The sequence below is a fragment of the Hypomesus transpacificus genome, unplaced genomic scaffold, assembly GCF_021917145.1.
Source record: "Hypomesus transpacificus isolate Combined female unplaced genomic scaffold, fHypTra1 scaffold_139, whole genome shotgun sequence".
Lineage (NCBI taxonomy): Eukaryota > Metazoa > Chordata > Actinopteri > Osmeriformes > Osmeridae > Hypomesus > Hypomesus transpacificus.
The window spans coordinates 19894-37145 of record NW_025813713.1 but is presented as its reverse complement, the minus strand read 5'-3'; the positions used below and the strand labels follow the sequence as shown (position 1 = coordinate 37145).

The 17252-nt window shown below is 45.9% G+C and overlaps 1 protein-coding gene across 1 annotated transcript; it reads right to left on the bottom strand.

The window, feature by feature from the left end:
• Positions 1 to 6101: 6101 nt before the first annotated feature.
• On the bottom strand, positions 6102 to 15657 carry creb3l3a (cAMP responsive element binding protein 3-like 3a). Its single transcript, XM_047051161.1, has 10 exons — positions 15516 to 15657; positions 14714 to 14827; positions 13356 to 13575; positions 12940 to 13073; positions 11298 to 11408; positions 11119 to 11225; positions 10588 to 10656; positions 10316 to 10400; positions 9671 to 9767; positions 6102 to 6454 (listed from the first exon to the last, which is right to left on the bottom strand). The coding sequence occupies exons 1-10, from the start codon at positions 15534 to 15536 to the stop codon at positions 6156 to 6158; spliced, it is 1257 nt and encodes a 418-aa protein (XP_046907117.1). The 5' UTR covers positions 15537 to 15657; the 3' UTR covers positions 6102 to 6155.
• Between the last annotated feature and the right edge of the window lie 1595 nt (positions 15658 to 17252).

Genomic DNA, 17252 nt, shown 5'->3' with positions numbered 1-17252 from the left:
TAAATTCGTTTGAGATACAAATGTCCGCATCGTTGTGCATCGGGTTAAGCTTTGAGAGTAATTTCAAAGAGGAGTTGAATTGCACCAGGTTAATTATCAAAGTCGATGAAAACCAACTCGCAACTCTCTGGGAATACAAACTAGTTTCCCTTAAAAAACCCAGGCTGACAGGAGAGGCACCCTCAGAGAGTGAAACTGAAAATCAGGCTGGCGGACGGCTCTCGTGGGGATGTGATCGATTGACAGCGCACGTTAATCCAATTTTCTATGCCTGGTACAATCACTCAGTTTCAATGGCCGGTTCTAGAACTAAAGCAATATCATATCACATTATGTTACCGGCCAGCCAGTCTTCTGTCCCTGGAGACTAGAGTGAAGGGACCAAGCAAGCAGTCAAGTTATTCACCACGTGACACTACTCCCCATACGCATCCCTCGCTCCGCTCGTGCTTTAAAACGGCGAGGAAGGAGGTCACGAAACTTTCAAGTCATTCGAAATAGCACTACTGGTCCATCGCGTGCCAAGTCCTATTTGGTGTAATTTTGAACCAGACAGATGAGAGAAAAACACACGGTAGAGTTGTGGAGTGGTTGGATGGATGAGTAACTGGATTAAGAAATGACAACTTGTACGGGTCACATGAGTGAGTGACTGTGTGCGAACGGATTATATTTATATTCAAATGTCGGAAAGAAAATGAGAGCGATGGGTGCATTCCCCTTATTCTCTAATCCTGCCAATAAATTATTCCATCCATCCACCTACTACATAAGGTTTTGACCCCAAACAACTCCTTTGTGTTTACATGCAAAATGACCATGCCTCTCCCCACACAATATCACTCTCTCTCTCACACACACACCTAGATACACAAGCAAACACCATCTATCTCACACATGCACAAACATACGTCCACTTACACACATAACCCTTGGCAGAGCCCCTGGCAGTAAAGAGTTGGTGTTTTGCTGGCTTTTGTGAGTCACATAAATAAACACATCAATGTCGAAAAAGTTATATTCTATCTAGAACATTCTAGGTATGTACACCTGAAGAAGAGTCAATACAGCACCCCCTAAAGTGGGGAAGAGGAACTCCAGGGTGAACACTGGAGAGAGGAACTGCATTTGGAGATTAAACGGAATGGTGGAAGTGCTTCTTAGATGGAGAACACCTTGACCCCCCCTCTCCCTGGACAGAGGGAGGGAGGAGGGGGGAGGATGAAGGGAGGGGGGAACGGATGAAGGATTGGAAGGAGGAGGGGAGGGGTGATGAAGGGAGGAGGGGGGGAGGATGAAGGGGGGAGGGTGGGAGGCCCTGGAGACAGTGAAAGCAGGGCCAGCGGAGGCTGATTAAAGCAACTTTTGGGCCTCTGCACTCTCTCCATGATTAAAGCCCCACAGATGAATGTATCAAAGGATTCCACTAACCTGAGTCAGTCCATCTATCAAATACGGGATCAGACGGCTGAGCGGTTGAGGACTCGGGCTAATAATCAGAAGGTTGCCGGTTTGATTCCCAGCAAGCCTTATCACGTTGTGCCCTTGACCAAGGCACTTCAGACTTGCCTCGGGATGAATGTCCCTGTACTAACTGTAAGTCGCTCTGGATAAGACCGCTTGCTAAATGACTAAATGTAAAATACATCAAAGTATTTGCAAGGTATTTAATTCAGTGCCGATGTTTCACATCAGGTTCTGTGTCATTGATTTAGTGTTAGGGTTTGGATTACTTCAGTAATGACAGTACCAGTAGAGCGCAGGTGTGTGTGTGTGTGTGAACGTGTGTAGGTATTCCCTGATGGGTGTGTGTGGTTATGAGACTGACATGATGAGTGTGTGTGTGTGCTGAATGTGTGTGTGTAGTAGAAGTGTCCAAACTCTAAACACACATCTTCATATTTACACTGTTTGGCCAAACCCTTGACTTTTGACCCAAAATCAAACACTAGTCAAAACCATATTATCTGTGTTAGAAACCCAACTTTGCTTTCAAATACACACAAAGCCCTCAAATTAAAATAAAACCTTCTGAATATTCTTTACACACTGCTGGGAAGAATTGAAAACACTGTTGTAAAAAGGTTTTCATGATCCAATAACTATAAAGTGTCATAGAATCAAAAAAATTGCTGGTATTACGGGATGTTTATTTTCTATTTACATTATACAGCAATTGCATTTTTAGCTCTTGTTACTGTAGTGGTCACAGTATACAAATAGTAGTACTGTTAGTCAACAACACAAATTCATTTCTGTAAGATGTAATTTGGGAACACTAAAACAAAAAAAAACAAGGAAATAAACAAAGCATTTTCACCTGGGTAACACGGCTTGAGTACGCTACAGTACTGTTCACTCTGGGTCAGCATCCTGTCTCTGACCAGGGTCAGGCCAAAGATTTTCATCAACATCACAGGCAATGTTTTCTCTAGCCAAACAGCAGGGAAAATGCCCTTGAATGCCTGAGCCATCCCTGACAAGACTCCAGAGCAATGTCCCCACAAGCTTCTTCCATGGCTTGGAGAAGGTTGTTCTGTACATAGGGATTTCTGTCATAGTGTGGCCAAATCTCATTTGAGATTGTCATGGGACACTTGGATCCTTGGAAAGTATGAACGAGGAGACAAAGGCAGATGAAGTGTAGACTTTACTTATAATCCGTAGTACATTTAAACAATACAATAGTTGTTTAGGATACCTAGACTAGCGATAGCGAAGCACAAAGACAATTACCCACAACTGTGCCTGGTCTGAACAGGGTTTAAGTACTGTGTGTAATTGATAATGAGGTGCAGGTGTGTGCAACAATGAGGTGTGAGTCGGTCCGTGTTCTTCCGCTGTCCTCAGCATTTCAGGGAAACTACACCGTCTGAGGGGTGCAAGAGGAGGATCTGTGACAGAGATTGTTGTGCCTCTGCCTCTGCCTCTGCCTCTGCCTCTGCCTCTGCCTCTGCCTCTGCCTCTGCCTCTGCCTCTGCCTCTGCCTCTGCCTCTGCCTTCTCCAACTCCTCTTATTCTGACAATTCTGCCTTTTCCTCTGGTATTTGCATCCATGATTTCAAAGTACAGGTAAGCTTTCCTTTTTATTCATTCCAAACCCCTGATTGCTTATTGAGTATTTTTGCTAATGCTTACGCATGGATAATTGGTTGTTACGGGTGTTTGAATTGTGGTGGTTTGAGTTTACTTATCAAATTGCAGTGGTTTCTAAATGACATAATGGTGACAATTGTGTCTTAAAGTGAGAGATCTGTTTAGACTTTTGCAAAGACGTGTGAATGAACCTGAGTAATGTGTCAAAAAAGGTAAATTGTGTATAAAGACTGGGGTACACGGTCTTTCTGCTGGGAATTGGCAAGATGGTTTTGTGAGGATGTGCTTACAGATGCCATTTTTTGTGTTAGCAATCGAGAAAAGCTGTACGTTTGTTCTGGCAATAAGCCTCCACTGCACCTTGTCACAGAACGTCAACACAGGTTCTCTGTGGCTATGAATTCTTTGCACCTCACTGAATTAATCTGGGGGCGGTGCAGGGAGGGGAGACAGGAGAGGAAAGGAGCAGAAAAGATTGAAGGTGAAATGAATAGAGAGAAGAGGAGGAAAGAGAAGAGGAGGGAGTTGGCTACTTCACTCTGTTAGCAGTGTCTCTGTTGTCTCATGGTCTCTCCACCAATCACCTCACTTTGTAAACACATTGTCTGTCTCACGTCTGGGGAGGGGGGCTAACAGGGGACCCTCTCTTGGGTCTGAAATAGGGGTCACCCTACATTACATTTACATTTAGTCATTTAGCAGACGCTTTTATCCAGAGCGACTTATAGTAAGTACAGGGACATTTCCCCGAGGCAAGTAGGGTGAAGTGCCTTGCCCAAGGACACAATGTCATTTTGACCGGCCAGGAATCGAACTGGCGACCTTCACATTACTAGCCCGATTCCCTAACTGCTCAGCCACCTGACCCCCCAATACCACCCTAGCCCCCAATACTGTCTCTGTGACAGAGGGGCCCTCCTAGCCTTCCTGTTCAACTCCTGGCCCAGGGTTAGGATTAGCTCACTCAGTTAGCCCTGTCTCCTGGTTAGATTGACCCAGTTAGCCCTGTCTCCTGGTTATATTGACCCAGTTAGCCCTGTCTCCTGGTTAGATTGACCCAGTTAGCCCTGTCTCCTGGTTAGATTGACCCAGTTAGCCCTGTCTCCTGGTTAGATTGACCCAGTTCGCCCTGTCTCCTGGTTAGATTGACCCAGTTAGCCCTGTCTCCTGGTTAGATTGACCCAGTTAGCCCTGTCTCCTGGGACAAGCCTTCGTGTCTCCTCTCATCTACTGTGAGAGCAGCATGGAGAAGAAACTTCACACTCAGAAGGTGACAGCATCAGACACCACCGATGCTGTTTCTCCCTGGGGAAATACTCAGATACTGCTCTCTCTGTCCCTCCCCCCTCTCTCACTCTCTCCCCTTTTCTCTCTTGAAATACCTTTTAAATAGCAATGGAATGTGACTTGAATAGGATGAAAACACACACACGCATGTGTACACACACACACATGCACACTCAGACAGACACTGGAGACAGCATTTTGCATCCAGTTTATATGAGGCACTTTTAGTGAAACAAGGAAAAAAAGCTGATAAACAAAGCACTTTCATGCCCTTGATTGCCTGAACCATACCTGACAAGACTCTAGAGCAATGTCCCCGCAAGCTTCTTCCATGGCTTGGAGAAGGTTGTTCTATACATAGGGATTTCTGTCATAGTGTGGCCAAATCTCATTTGAGATTGTCACGAGACACTTTGATCCTTGGAAGGTATGAACGAGGAGACAAAAGCAGGTGTTTCTCCCTGGGGAAATACTCAGATGCTGCTCCCCCCTCTCTCTGTCCCTCCCCCCTCTCTCTGTCCCTCCCCCCTCTGTCTCCCTCTCTTACTCTCTCCTCATTTCTCTCTTGAAATACCTTTTAAATATTAATGGAATGTGACTTTAATAGGATGAAAACACACACATGCATGTGTACACACACACACATACGCCTGTGTACGTGCACACACACACAGACAGACAGACACTGGAGACAACATTTTGCATCAAGTTCATTTGAAGCACTTTTAGTGAAACTAGATTGTTCCGTTCACACTGTTTCTATATTGGTCATCAATATGATACATTGGAGGTGTGTAATTCCACCATTTGTACAGTACTTATACAATGAGATGGTGTGTACACTAGAACCCCTAACCCTAGACATACCCCCACCCCAGCTGTCCCCCAAGCTGCACCTCTTTTCTCCTCGGCACTCGTTTCGAAGCCTGATGGTCATTAATTCCAAAGTAACCAATGCAGAAGAACAACTCTGTAATTGCAGTCATTTTACTATTTACAGTCAGAATGCAGGATCAACGACAAACATTAGATTTTTTTTTAACAATATAACAATAGCAGAGGTTTTGTAAAACCTCCTGAACACCCCTGGCTATCCTTTAGTAATACCCTTAAACAAATGTGTGTGTGTTGGAGGAGGAGCTGGGGGGGTCTAATAGCTATAATAGTTCCCTCAACCTCCTGCTCTCCTTCCTCCTCTACCTCCCTCTACCTCCCCCTCTCCTCCCCCTCTCCTCCTGCTCTCCTCCCTCCTCTACCTCCCTCTACCTCCCCCTCTCCTCCTGCTCTCCTCCTGCTCTCCTCCCTCCTCTACCTCCCTCCTCTACCTCCCTCTACCTCCCCCTCTCCTCCCCCTCTCCTCCTGCTCTCCTCCCTCCTCTACCTCCCTCTCCTCCTGCTCTCCTCCTGCTCTCCTCCCTCCTCTCCTCCCCCTCTCCTCCTGCTCTCCTCCCTCCTCTACCTCCCACTCCTCCCCCTCTCCTCCCTCCTCTCCTCCCCCTCTCCTCCTGCTTTCCTTCCCCTCTCCTCCTTCCTCTACCTCCCCCTCTCCTCCCCCTCTCCTCCTGCTCTCCTTCCTCCTTTACCTCCCACTCCTCCCCCTCTCATCCTGCTCTCCTTCCTCCTCTACCTCCCACCCTTACCCACTCCTCCCCCTCTCCTCCTGCTTTCCTTCCTCCTCTACCACCCTCTCCTCCTGCTCTCCTCCCCCTCTCCTCCCCCTCTCCTCCTGCTCTCCTTCCTCCTCTCTTCCCCACATGAGTTGTGATTAGGTTTCACATGTCATCAGCGTGAGGGCGAAGGGTTGGCCGACGACGGGGATCCAAAGTAACCATCGCTATATGACCGGTGATGGGGTCGCCATGGTAATGCATCTGGTCATCCTGGCTTCCGTTAAGAGAAAGAGACTGCAGGTGGTCCCGCCCCCCTGCCACACTCATCTTTCCCAGCAGGGCGGCGATGTGATCACTGTCACGAGGGGAGGCATTTGGCTCGTCGTCGGGGGAAGAGTAGGGAGGGTCTGAGACCTGCAGCACTCTGGAGGCCTCGAGGTTGTGGAGGGAACGAGACTGGACTGCGGGGGGAAGAGGAGGGGAGGAGGAGGGGAAGAGCGGGGTGGCGAGAGGGAGATGGTGCAGGAGGAGGGAGGAGATAGAGGGGGAGAGGAGGAGAGAAGGAGAGGAGAGGTATGTCAGTGAATGTCACCTTACAAAGATGTTTAGCACCAGTTCCATTCTTGTTCTCATCTAACCTTTTATAAGAGACACAGGGCCTCATGTACTAACGCTTTTGCACCCACTATAGGCGTATTTGTTTCGCAATTAGCACGTAAAAGCATGTCGAGGTATGTACATACATGCCACACTGAGGTTAAAGCGCAGACTGCCTGTTGCGGGATCTGAAAATGGCAAATTGTGCTTTTCCGTGTCATGCATATGCATTAACAGGAAGGTCAAGGGGAAAGTGTGAGTTTCCCATAAAGAGATGGGAGGGGATGCGTAAAGTGCGCCTAATTATGTATTCCATGGTATATACAAAACCCCCCGTGAAGGTGCGCCTCTATTTTGCGTTGAAAATTTGTAGCTTCTTAAAAGCCGGCGTAATCCTGGATGCAAGTGGGTTCCCTCGCATATGCCTCCTGGTGAAATGACAGCAGTAATCCGAGCAAGACAAATGAGGCCAAGGAGACGATCTGAAAGGATTTCTGCCACAAGGATCACACTTTTTCAGTTGAGTGAACACAAAATCACTACGCGTTACAGATTAAGCAGTAACGTGGGAGCGTCTGGGTAGATTTTAGACCAGGCGGGCCGCTGTGTTCTGAATCATCTGAAGAGGGCGGGTTGCGCATGCTGGGAGATCGGCAAGCAGTGGGAGACCGGCAAGCAGCGAGTTGCAGTAGTCCAACTTGGAGAGGACAAGTGCTTGGACAAGCAGCTGGGTGTAGTGCTCAGACAGGTATCTCCTGATCTTCCAGATGTTGTAGAGGGTGAATCTACACGACCGGGAGACCGCAGCAATGTGGGCCGTGAGGGAGAGCTCGTCATCCATGGTAACCCCAAGGTTCCTGGAAGAGGATGAAGGGGTCACCGTCGCAGATCCCAGCGTGATTGAGAGGTTGTGGGAGATGGAAGGTTTGGCCGGGATGATGAGAAGTTCTGTTTTGGCGAGGTTCAGCTGGAGGTGGTGATTGGTCATCCAATATATTATAAATATTTATATTTATATTAGCTAAATCTAGATTAATCTCACTGTAATCTTGGCGTTAATCTAGATTCATCTAGATTAAAACGTCTCATTTGAATTCCGCTGAAGGCATTCAGAATGTGTGCTACCCAAATAATGACTAAAAATAAGTCTTTGAGAACGGGTTTCTCAAGCCAGGTGGCGTATTAGACTAGGGGCTCATCTCCTGTTTCCAAAATGCATCACAAACTGCTTGAGAAAGCTGTTCTTCTATGATAATTGGTGATGAAAATAAATTATGTTCAATAAGATGTACTTGTGTTTATTAACTGTTTATTAGATTAGTTAGCTTGGCTGATAGTGCTGTGCTGATGGGCTTGCCTCGGTTGCACTCAAACATAGTAGTTTGACGATAACTCTTTCCCTGCGCTACATCAGTGCTTGGCCCGGCATCTTCCGCATTAGCTAAGGGATGCTTTGCGTTTAGGTGGTATTTGAGACTGGAAAACCTCCTACAGTAAACTAATTCCGCATAGCACAAGGTGCAATCAACCTTAGTCTTGTCGAGGTTTCCATTGGGAAGCTTCTTAAAAATAAATGTTCCCTGAAGTAAACCCGGCGGCTTCATAGCTGCATCCATGTTAGCACGTCACGTTTGGTGTGATAATTTCATACACATATCAAGGTGAAAGTCATCATAGCTTGCGTAGTATAGACCCAGCTCGCAACCCAACTTTGAGAACATATTAACAGCGATATTTTTTTTGTCGCCCGATAAGTCTCACGCAGCACATTAATGCCAATAACGGCCCACCTAATTTATATTGAGTAATTTAGTAGACACTCTTATCCAGAGCGACTTACAGTAAGTGCAGGGACATTCCCCCGAGGCAAGAAGGGTGAAGTGCCTTGCCCAAGGTCTCAACGTAATTTGGCACGGCCGGGAATCGAACTAGCAACCGTCAGATCACTAGCCCGATTCCCTAACCGCTCAGCCACCTGACTCCCTGAATGGACCGGAATTTGTCATTTCGGCCCATTCTTTTGTGTCGGTGTGGAATTCCGGCCTTGTATAATATTTAAATTTGCCGTTACCTCATTAACAAGCACATCAATTTTGTTATCACTAAGTTTATTTTGTTTTGACTGGCTGATCCATGATAGAAAGAGAGAAGGAGGCCCATTCAATTGCGCGTTTAAATGCTTGCAATTTATGGTATAGTGGTCAGAGAAAGGCGTCGATTACCCAAGGAACTGCAGGTTTCGTAAATACGACGTATACTGAAGTATCACCGTGTGTGCAATCTGCGGGTTGTGCATGGCGCTAATAACGCTAAGTTTGCAAATGTACCTACATGAGGCCCACAGAGAGACAGAGACCACACAAACCACAACACACGTCTGAAATACTACACACAGTCATCCACCCCAAAACACGTCTTAAACATCACACACACACCCAAACACATGTCTGAAATACTACACACAGTCATCCACCCCAAAACACGTCTTAAACATCACACACACACCCAAACACATGTCTGAAATACTACACACAGTCATCCACCCCAAAACACGTCTTAAACATCACACACACCCAAACACATGTCTGAAACACAGCACAGTCAGTTTAATGAACGGTTGCAAAATGGAGATTAGTTTGAGTTTGTTGGGGAACCTGATGAAAAGGGGCCCCAAGATAATGACATAGGGACTTGGATGCCAGGTTTGAGCTGCCATATGGTTGCCAGGTTTGCTCTTTGAAATCAACAGGCTTAACACTGATGGGCTGACATGTTCTGCAGGCAAGCCATTTGAGTGTCTGGGGGAAGGTAGAGGTGGTGTGTGTGCATGAGTGTGTGCGTGAGTATGTGCGTGAGTGTGTGCGTGTCTTCTCAGTCTTCTCAGTTCCCCTGCTGAGGAAGAAGGGTGAAAACAAGGGAGGAGGGGGTGTGTAGGGTTAGGATGGGGGAGGGTGGTGATTGGTGGGGGAGGGTGGTGGTAAGTTGGGGAGGATGGTGGTTGGTGTGTAGGTTAGGGTGGAGGAGGGTGGTGGTTGGTGTGTAGGCTTAGGGTGGGGGAGGGTGGTGGAAGATACACTCACCTCTGATAGGGCTGAAGTCTCCCCCCTGGCTCACCTTGGTGTCTGAGAAGGGCTTGAGGCTGGGGAAGAGGAGCAGGGAGAAGGAGAGGAGGAGAACCTGGGAGGAGAGAGAGAGAGGGAGGAGGAGAAGAAAGAAATATGGAGGTGTGATGAGAAATGGGCAGTGTAGTTGCTCAAAATGTGCTTATTTCATTGATGAAACTGCTCATTTGTAAATTTGCTCAGACTTTTTGATAACCTAGCTAGCATTGCAGTGCAGCGCTATCTACTGTTCTGGCGGTGAATTGTTTCAGCACGCAAAGCCATCGGAGTAGGATAAATTAAACCAATCCGTCCGACTCCGTGCGTGCGTCTGTCCGTAAAGTGAAGAAGTATAAATCGGCCTTAAGTTGTTCTCTCTGGGAGAGTCCCTAGAAGTGGCATTAGTATTGTTGGGTGGAAGTGTGTGTGTATGTGTGGGTGTGGTGTATGTGTGTGTATATCTCTGTGTGTGTACATGGGTGTGCAGCACCAGTGTTTGTGTGTCTGTTGGTCTCATTCATGTGCAGGCTGACTCTGCTCACATGGTCTGTCTCTGAATGTGTGTGTCCTCATGCTGTGTGTGTGTGTTTGTGATGTGTGTCCTCAGCGTGTATGAGGTCCTACCAGGACACAGGTTCCGGTCTGAGCTGGCTTGTTGGAGCCATTCATCACCAGAGACTGCAGCTTCCGGAGTTGCTCCATGAGAGACCTGGAGGGGGGAGGTGTGTGTGTGTGTGTGTGTGTGTGTGTGGGGGGGGTGACGGAAAGGGAGAGAAAGCTTAGGGGGAGGTTGAGGGGGAGGCAGGCAGAGTAACACACTACACTCACCACACACATGCACACACACACACATCCTTTCACACACACACACACACACACTCTCACACACAACCTACGTGTTGCTCCTTTCCAGTTGGAATAGCTTTCTCTGCAGCTCCTGGTTGTTAGCATTACAAGCCGCCATCCTGCAGGTCATCCACACACACACACACACACACAATCAAACACATAGCATGAATACATGATGACACACACAGCATGAAAACATGATGACAGCATGAGGACTCACAGAAATACATTGGGGAATGGAACAGATCTAAATGAATACATTATTATTATTATTATGTGGTTGTGTATCAAGAATACATTACTATTAATATGTGGTTGCATACCCAGTCTCTTGATCTTGATGTATTTTGGGGTATATCTCTCTCCTCCCCCTCCTCCCATTTCTCCTTTCCCCTCCGTCTCCCCCTCCTTTGCTTTTCTTCCCCTCTCCCCACCCTCCTCCCTTCCCCTCCTCCTTCCCTCTCCTTCTTCTTATCCTCCTCCTCCACTCTCCCCCTTCTCCTCCCCTATCCTCTTCCTCCTCTCCTCCTCTTTCTCCACTGTCCTCCTCCTTCCCCGTCCTCCTCTCCTCCTCCTACCTGCTCTCCAGCCCATCGATATACTCCTTCTTCTTCTTCCTGCTCTCCTGAGCTGACTGTTTATTCCGGATCTTTCTGCGGATCTTCTTCAGAATTCTCTCTTCGTACTGCAGGAGGAACAGATATGAGGTCAGGCCAGGTCAAGGTTCAACATCACAAGGGTCAGGGGTCAACGTTACCTTGGTCAGGGGTAGCTGGCTGGGCAAAGTTACACCCTCCTTGGCCAGAAGCTTCTTCTCATCATCGTTCAGAACCAGATCCTGGAATAACTTCTGGGACTGCTGAGGGGGCTGGGAGAAAGCGAAGGAAGGAAGGGAATGAGGAGGGAGGTGGTAAGGGAGAAACAGCATCAATATCAAACTCTCTCTCCTTTCTCCCCAACCCTCTCTCCCCCTTTCTCCTCCCTCTCCTTCTGTCTCTTCTAACCCCCTCCCCCACTGGTCAGGATGTGAGTTCAGAGCAGCACAACCGGGGTGTCAGCCTTGTCTTGTTCATTTCATGGTCTCCTCTCACCAATTATATGGGCTGACCCTCTTTTCATCTCTCCCTCCCTCTCTCTGTCCATTTCTCTTTTTTTTCTCCAAGCTACACTAAAAAAAACTATTAAATTACAGTACTTTTTCTGTAAATTATACGTGTTTTTTTTCTGAATGACAGGTATTACAAATAGAAAGACAATGGCAAAATGTAAATGTATATAATAACATTAAAATTACAGCAAAATATTGTTACTTAAAAATACACAAAAATTAAAATGTTCTGTTAAAACACATAATTTCCCACTAGCTATTTTAACAGTTATTTTACAGATATTTACTTTCATCCCATGGTCAAATAACTTCTTAATAACATAATTTTTGGTTTAGACATAGGAACCTTGAAGGATGAACTGAGCTCGGGTAGTTGACGTCATGCAATCCCAGCATGCACCTGTCAATATCAAAGACTACAAAAGCCTTTTTGGCCTCATTGGATCTCATTGACCAATGCACTTTTAGTAAACCTCTCTCTTGGAATCGCTTTGGATAAAAGCGTCTGCTAAATGAATAAATGTAAAGACTCCATAGTAGGACAAAGGAAAATTGATTAGATAGTTGTGTAGCGGCAACGCTCCTGTTACCCAGAATACCCCACAGAAAGCTGAAAAGCTACAAAGTTAAAGGTTTAAGCTTAGTTAGATAAGCATTGTTTGGAGTTTTGTTGCTGTGTTCATTCTGTTTTGATATGTGTAATGTGATGGTCTGTAGTTTGGATAAATTAAGTGTTCACCCTGAGTGTGAATGTTGTCCAGTTAGATGGCGATCTAACCTCTCTGCTGAAACTGTCCTGCTGCGGGCAATATTCCTCTCCAATTCGTACAACTAGCCGGTGCTAAAGTTGTAAATATGTGGATACTGATTACAGTATCTGGATGCTGTATGTTTTGCACACGACTTGTTTTGAGTGAACATGTTAAATCGTGATTTCTTGTTTGGGCTTTATTGAATATTTTTACTTATTGAAAATGCTGTATTTTTACATTGAAGTTTAATTAATAAAAGTAATATTTACCAGTAAAAAAACAGCATGTTATGTAATATTACAGATATGTCTTGTAACCCTGGAAAATTACAATTATCTTACAGCTAGGTTCTCATGTAATCTAATGTTTTTTTCTCGCGTCCCAGCTGCCAGAATGTTCCTGTTTTTTGACAACTTTTTTTCATGTTCAAATTACTTACCTCTAAAGGAGACAAACAAGTTGATATGAGTCACTCCATGAGTCATACAGGTAGTTGTTAGTATGCATCATGTCCTAACCCTAACTCATCAGAGTCTCACCAGGTCAGTGCAGCCAGACAGCAGCAGGTCCTTGACCGTCAGGGGCAGATCCGGGGGGGGTAGGTCTGGGGGCGGCTGAAAGGGGCCCTGGCCCTCCCCCACGCTGCTTGGGAAGCATCCAGACTCCCAGCTGTCTGCGCACACACATGCAGACACGCACACACACACACACACATGTAGACACACACACACATGCAGACACACACACATATAAGCAGACACAGACCAGACAGAAGGAGCAGCATTAGTGAGTTTGTGTATGTGTGTGTGCTAGGTAACACTTACAGAGACTGTATGTATGTCTGTATGTGTGTGTGTGCTAGGTAACTTGCGGCCCAGCCCCTCAATGGTGGCGGGCGGGGTGGGGTTGAGGAAGGAGGACTGTGCTGTGGCCTTGTTGCCGGGGTAACCCTTACTGAGACTGATGGAGAAGTCTCTGCCTCCTGGCAGTGGCCCTGTGTGTGGGGGCTTGTTGGGGGGGCTCTCAGGTCGCTGGGGACTGTCCATCTGGTCCGAGGGAGGGTCCTCACTGATGCCACTGTCGCTGGGGGAGGGGGGCCACAGGGGGGACCCTGACACGGAGTCGTTGCCACCCAGGATCACATGCAGGAAGTCCTCTCCATGATGGCCAAGGGTCTGAAGCAACATACCAGCATGTTACTGTATAAACACACACCAAATACCGTATTTCTTTGATTAAACGCCGCCCTCGAATGAACGCTGCACCAAAAAAAATCAGAAAATGTTTATTTAATTGGCTTGATTAAAACAACAGTATTTATTACACAAGTGTATAATTCCCTCGAAGCACTGGCAGACATAAGTGGCTTTCTTGCTACAGGTTTGAAGCTTCTTCTCCAACATAAGCTTAATATGAACATACAATGACATGCGCAGCATGTAAATAACGTTCACTAAAGTAAAATACAGACACAAAACAACATACCTCGTTGGCTGCATGCTGTACACAAGGGAATAGAGGTTTCCTAAGATCGCTAACATTTTATAACAACCATTAACTTTTATTGGAGCATTAAATTGCTGTTAGCTTGTCGGCTCTCACTCACTAGCGTTCCAAAAGGCCTTCAAAATAAAGGCACTTTACTCTTACCAAATAAAGTTACTTAATAATACTGAATGCAATTATATAATTCTAAATTATGACATTGGTTGAAAACAAGTTATAAATTATAATAATGTAATTGTGACAATTACATGTAGCCTACAATATAGCGAGGTAGCTGACTTCACCAATGGCAAATTCGCCTTTCATCAACCCCAAGTTTGCGTGCTACAGATCTGTTGCTGGTGGTGAGTGCTTTATGCACAACTTTCTGTTGAAAGCTGAAGTGTAAGAACGTTTCGGCATGCTGCTTCAGATTTCTACACAATTCAAACACGCACGGCTTACATTTTAAACTAGGCTTTGTTTTTGACCTCCTTGTCTATTCTTTGTTTGTCTATGGCCGCACTGCAGCTGGAATTGTCTGAATCTCTCTTACTAATTTCTTCTAATTTATTAGATGAAATACGGTACACACACCATACACATTACCAGCATATTACTGTATATAGACAGGAAAGGAGAGAGGGGAGGAGGGGGACGAGAGGAGAGGAGAGAGAGGAGAAATGAGGACAAAGGAGAGAAGAGAGAGGAGGAGGAGGAGAGAGAGGAGGGAGAGGAGAGTAGAGAGAGGAGAGAGAGGAAGCACTGTGGTGGAGAGATGTGACATGAAGACTTAAGACAGAACATAAAGACGATGACCAAACTCACATTCGTCTCTGGGACTGGCCAGCCCTGGTGGTCATGGTGACCCATCTCCTCATGGCGAAGGATGCCGTCGTTCTGGTCGAATAGCAGGTCCAGCAGTTCCACCCCGTCGCAGCCCTGATAACATCACAATACACTTAATGTTACACCCCCTCACAGATGACATCACAACACACCTGTGGTAACATATCACAGCAGTGTAAACACACAGACTCTTACCAACACACAAACACCAACACATTCATATTTACGCACAAACATGTACCAACACACTCACACACATGCACACACTCCTACCAACACACACATATACACACTCCTACCAACACACAAACACATATGCACACACTCCTACCAACACACACATAAACACACACATAAACACAGGGCATACACACACTGTACACACTTTGCACACATGCAGACCTAGAGGACCCTGCTTTACACTCTTCCTGTTTAATACCGTAACCTGCCCTAACCCAAACCCTAACCCTAACCCCTGCTAAATGACTAAATGTTTACAGCCGTTATGTCATCCTGTTTACAGCCGTTATGTCATCCTGTTCCTCCTCATCTAACATGACGCAAACAACAATATCATATCATTTAATGATTGAACATACTCATTTGACATTTATCTAAAGTGAAAATAATATAGTTAGGGTTAATCCCACACAGCACACTTATGGATATTATCACCCTTCTTTCTATAACTTCACACACCTCCTTGATTTTCTGCTGTGCTTTTAACATGCACTATTTTGCCTATTATAAAAGCCTCCCTTTCCCCCAGCCTCTCTCTCACTTGCTCCAGGAACTGATCCATGGTGTTGACTCCTGGGTAGCAAACTCAAAAGACTCTGTAAAATGCAGAAATCCAGTAGCATAAGTTCCCTTTGTTATGAAGCCCTCGTCCAAGGATTGTATCTCATCTGTGTTTCCCTTCTCTGGCGCCCTGGTCCAAAGTTCACACGCCAACACAACACTTCCTGACGTCACCGAGGCTGCTGGCTTCTCAATGGCTAACATGCATGAGTGTGGCTTGTGATTGGTTGAGAAAACTGGAGCAGCTGAAAGCCCTCCCAGGTTGGCCTGGAGACGGAGGAGGTGACCTCTGAGAAGGATGGGACTCAAAGGTTACACTTTCCTCTGAATCTGATAAGTTATTTACAAGGGAACAATGCCTTCACCTTTGACAGAGATAGATAACACAAGTGAGTCTATGTGCTGTGGTCTGCAATTGATTTGTTAGCATTTGAGTCACATTTATTGAGCAGGGGAGTTCCAGGAACTGCAGAAATGACTGCTTCATAAATTTAACACCAAAACAAACAGAGAAACACAAAAAGGAAGATGGTTTGTGGATGGTTGTGGTGCAGTGCTGATAATACAAACAAGCTGACCCAAATGGTGAGTCTTGCATGCACGCAGTAATTCACAACAATTTTTTGTTCTCTCATTCTGGTCTGATCCTGGGGAGGCTGGTCTGATCCTGGGGGAGGCTGGAGGGTTTTACTGTTTACTACAATCTTTCCTGTCCTGTTTATACCTTTCTCCCCTTTCCTCACCTATCCCTCCTCTTTCCTCACCTCCCATCTTATCTTCCCCTTCACTCTTCTAACCCTCCCTTATGTAATATCACATAACAAACCCACATTCTATGTATCCTATGTACATTCTATGTATCACATAACTAACCCCACCTCTAAACTGTGTCTGTTCAACCCTTCCCAGATCTTTTCAATATGTCAGTCCTTCATCCTGTCCATATAGATGGATCTCTATTCTTGGACATGTTAGTTGGGTGTTGCATCACTGTTGCAATCACCGATTGTATGGATTTGCGAGCACAGTAAATGTGAATCTCTCTTCCTCACTGTGCCAGGGTTAGTTTTTTAGAACAGAACAGGGTGTTCTGTCTTTTTTTTCCTTACTGGAAACAATACATCTGTCTTAATAGAACTCAAGATAACAGATCCTTAACCCTAACCCTAACACAGGGGAGTGAGAGGGCAAGGACCGTCAGGTCCAATCAGAATCCACAGAAAGTGGACAAACCCCCTCCTCCCAATCCCTTAATAACTTCCTGTTTAGCTCTACAAACTTGGCCCTTCTCTGAGGAAGCCTTAACGAGGTGAAACGTCAGGAGATCTTTTAAACTTTCTTATTATTTTATGGGGGGTGAAAACTATTTATCTTAATTTTTTCCTATGGTCTTATTCAAAGTGGACATTGTCTAACTTTAAACGTTTTTAGTCCTTTTAAACATTATATTCTGCATATTTTGCACCAAGAAAAATGTGGGGGGTCAGATGGCTGAGCGGTTAGGGAATCGGGCTACCAATCAGAAGCGAATATGGTCCAGAAAATCTCCAAATCCAATGGAAAACATGACCGTAGAGGGGACTCTGATGAACAGGCCAGGCCAACTTTGGGAACTGTAGGGCCTTCCTAGGCAGAGTTATGGGCCTTGCAAAAGGGCAAGGTAAATATGGTTAAAAAAATATCCAAATCCAATGGAAAACATGACCGTAGAGTGGAC

Excerpts from the sequence above, each read along its gene's own strand:
- creb3l3a (XM_047051161.1), bottom strand. The coding sequence starts at position 15,536 with ATGGATCAGTTCCTGGAGCAA. Across the intron at positions 10,401-10,587 it reads CAACTGGAAAGGAGCAACAC|GTCTCTCATGGAGCAACTCC; the intron begins GTAGGTTGTGTG and ends TCCCCCCTCCAG. Across the intron at positions 6,455-9,670 it reads AGACTTCAGCCCTATCAGAG|TCCAGTCTCGTTCCCTCCAC; the intron begins GTGAGTGTATCT and ends TTCCCCCCGCAG.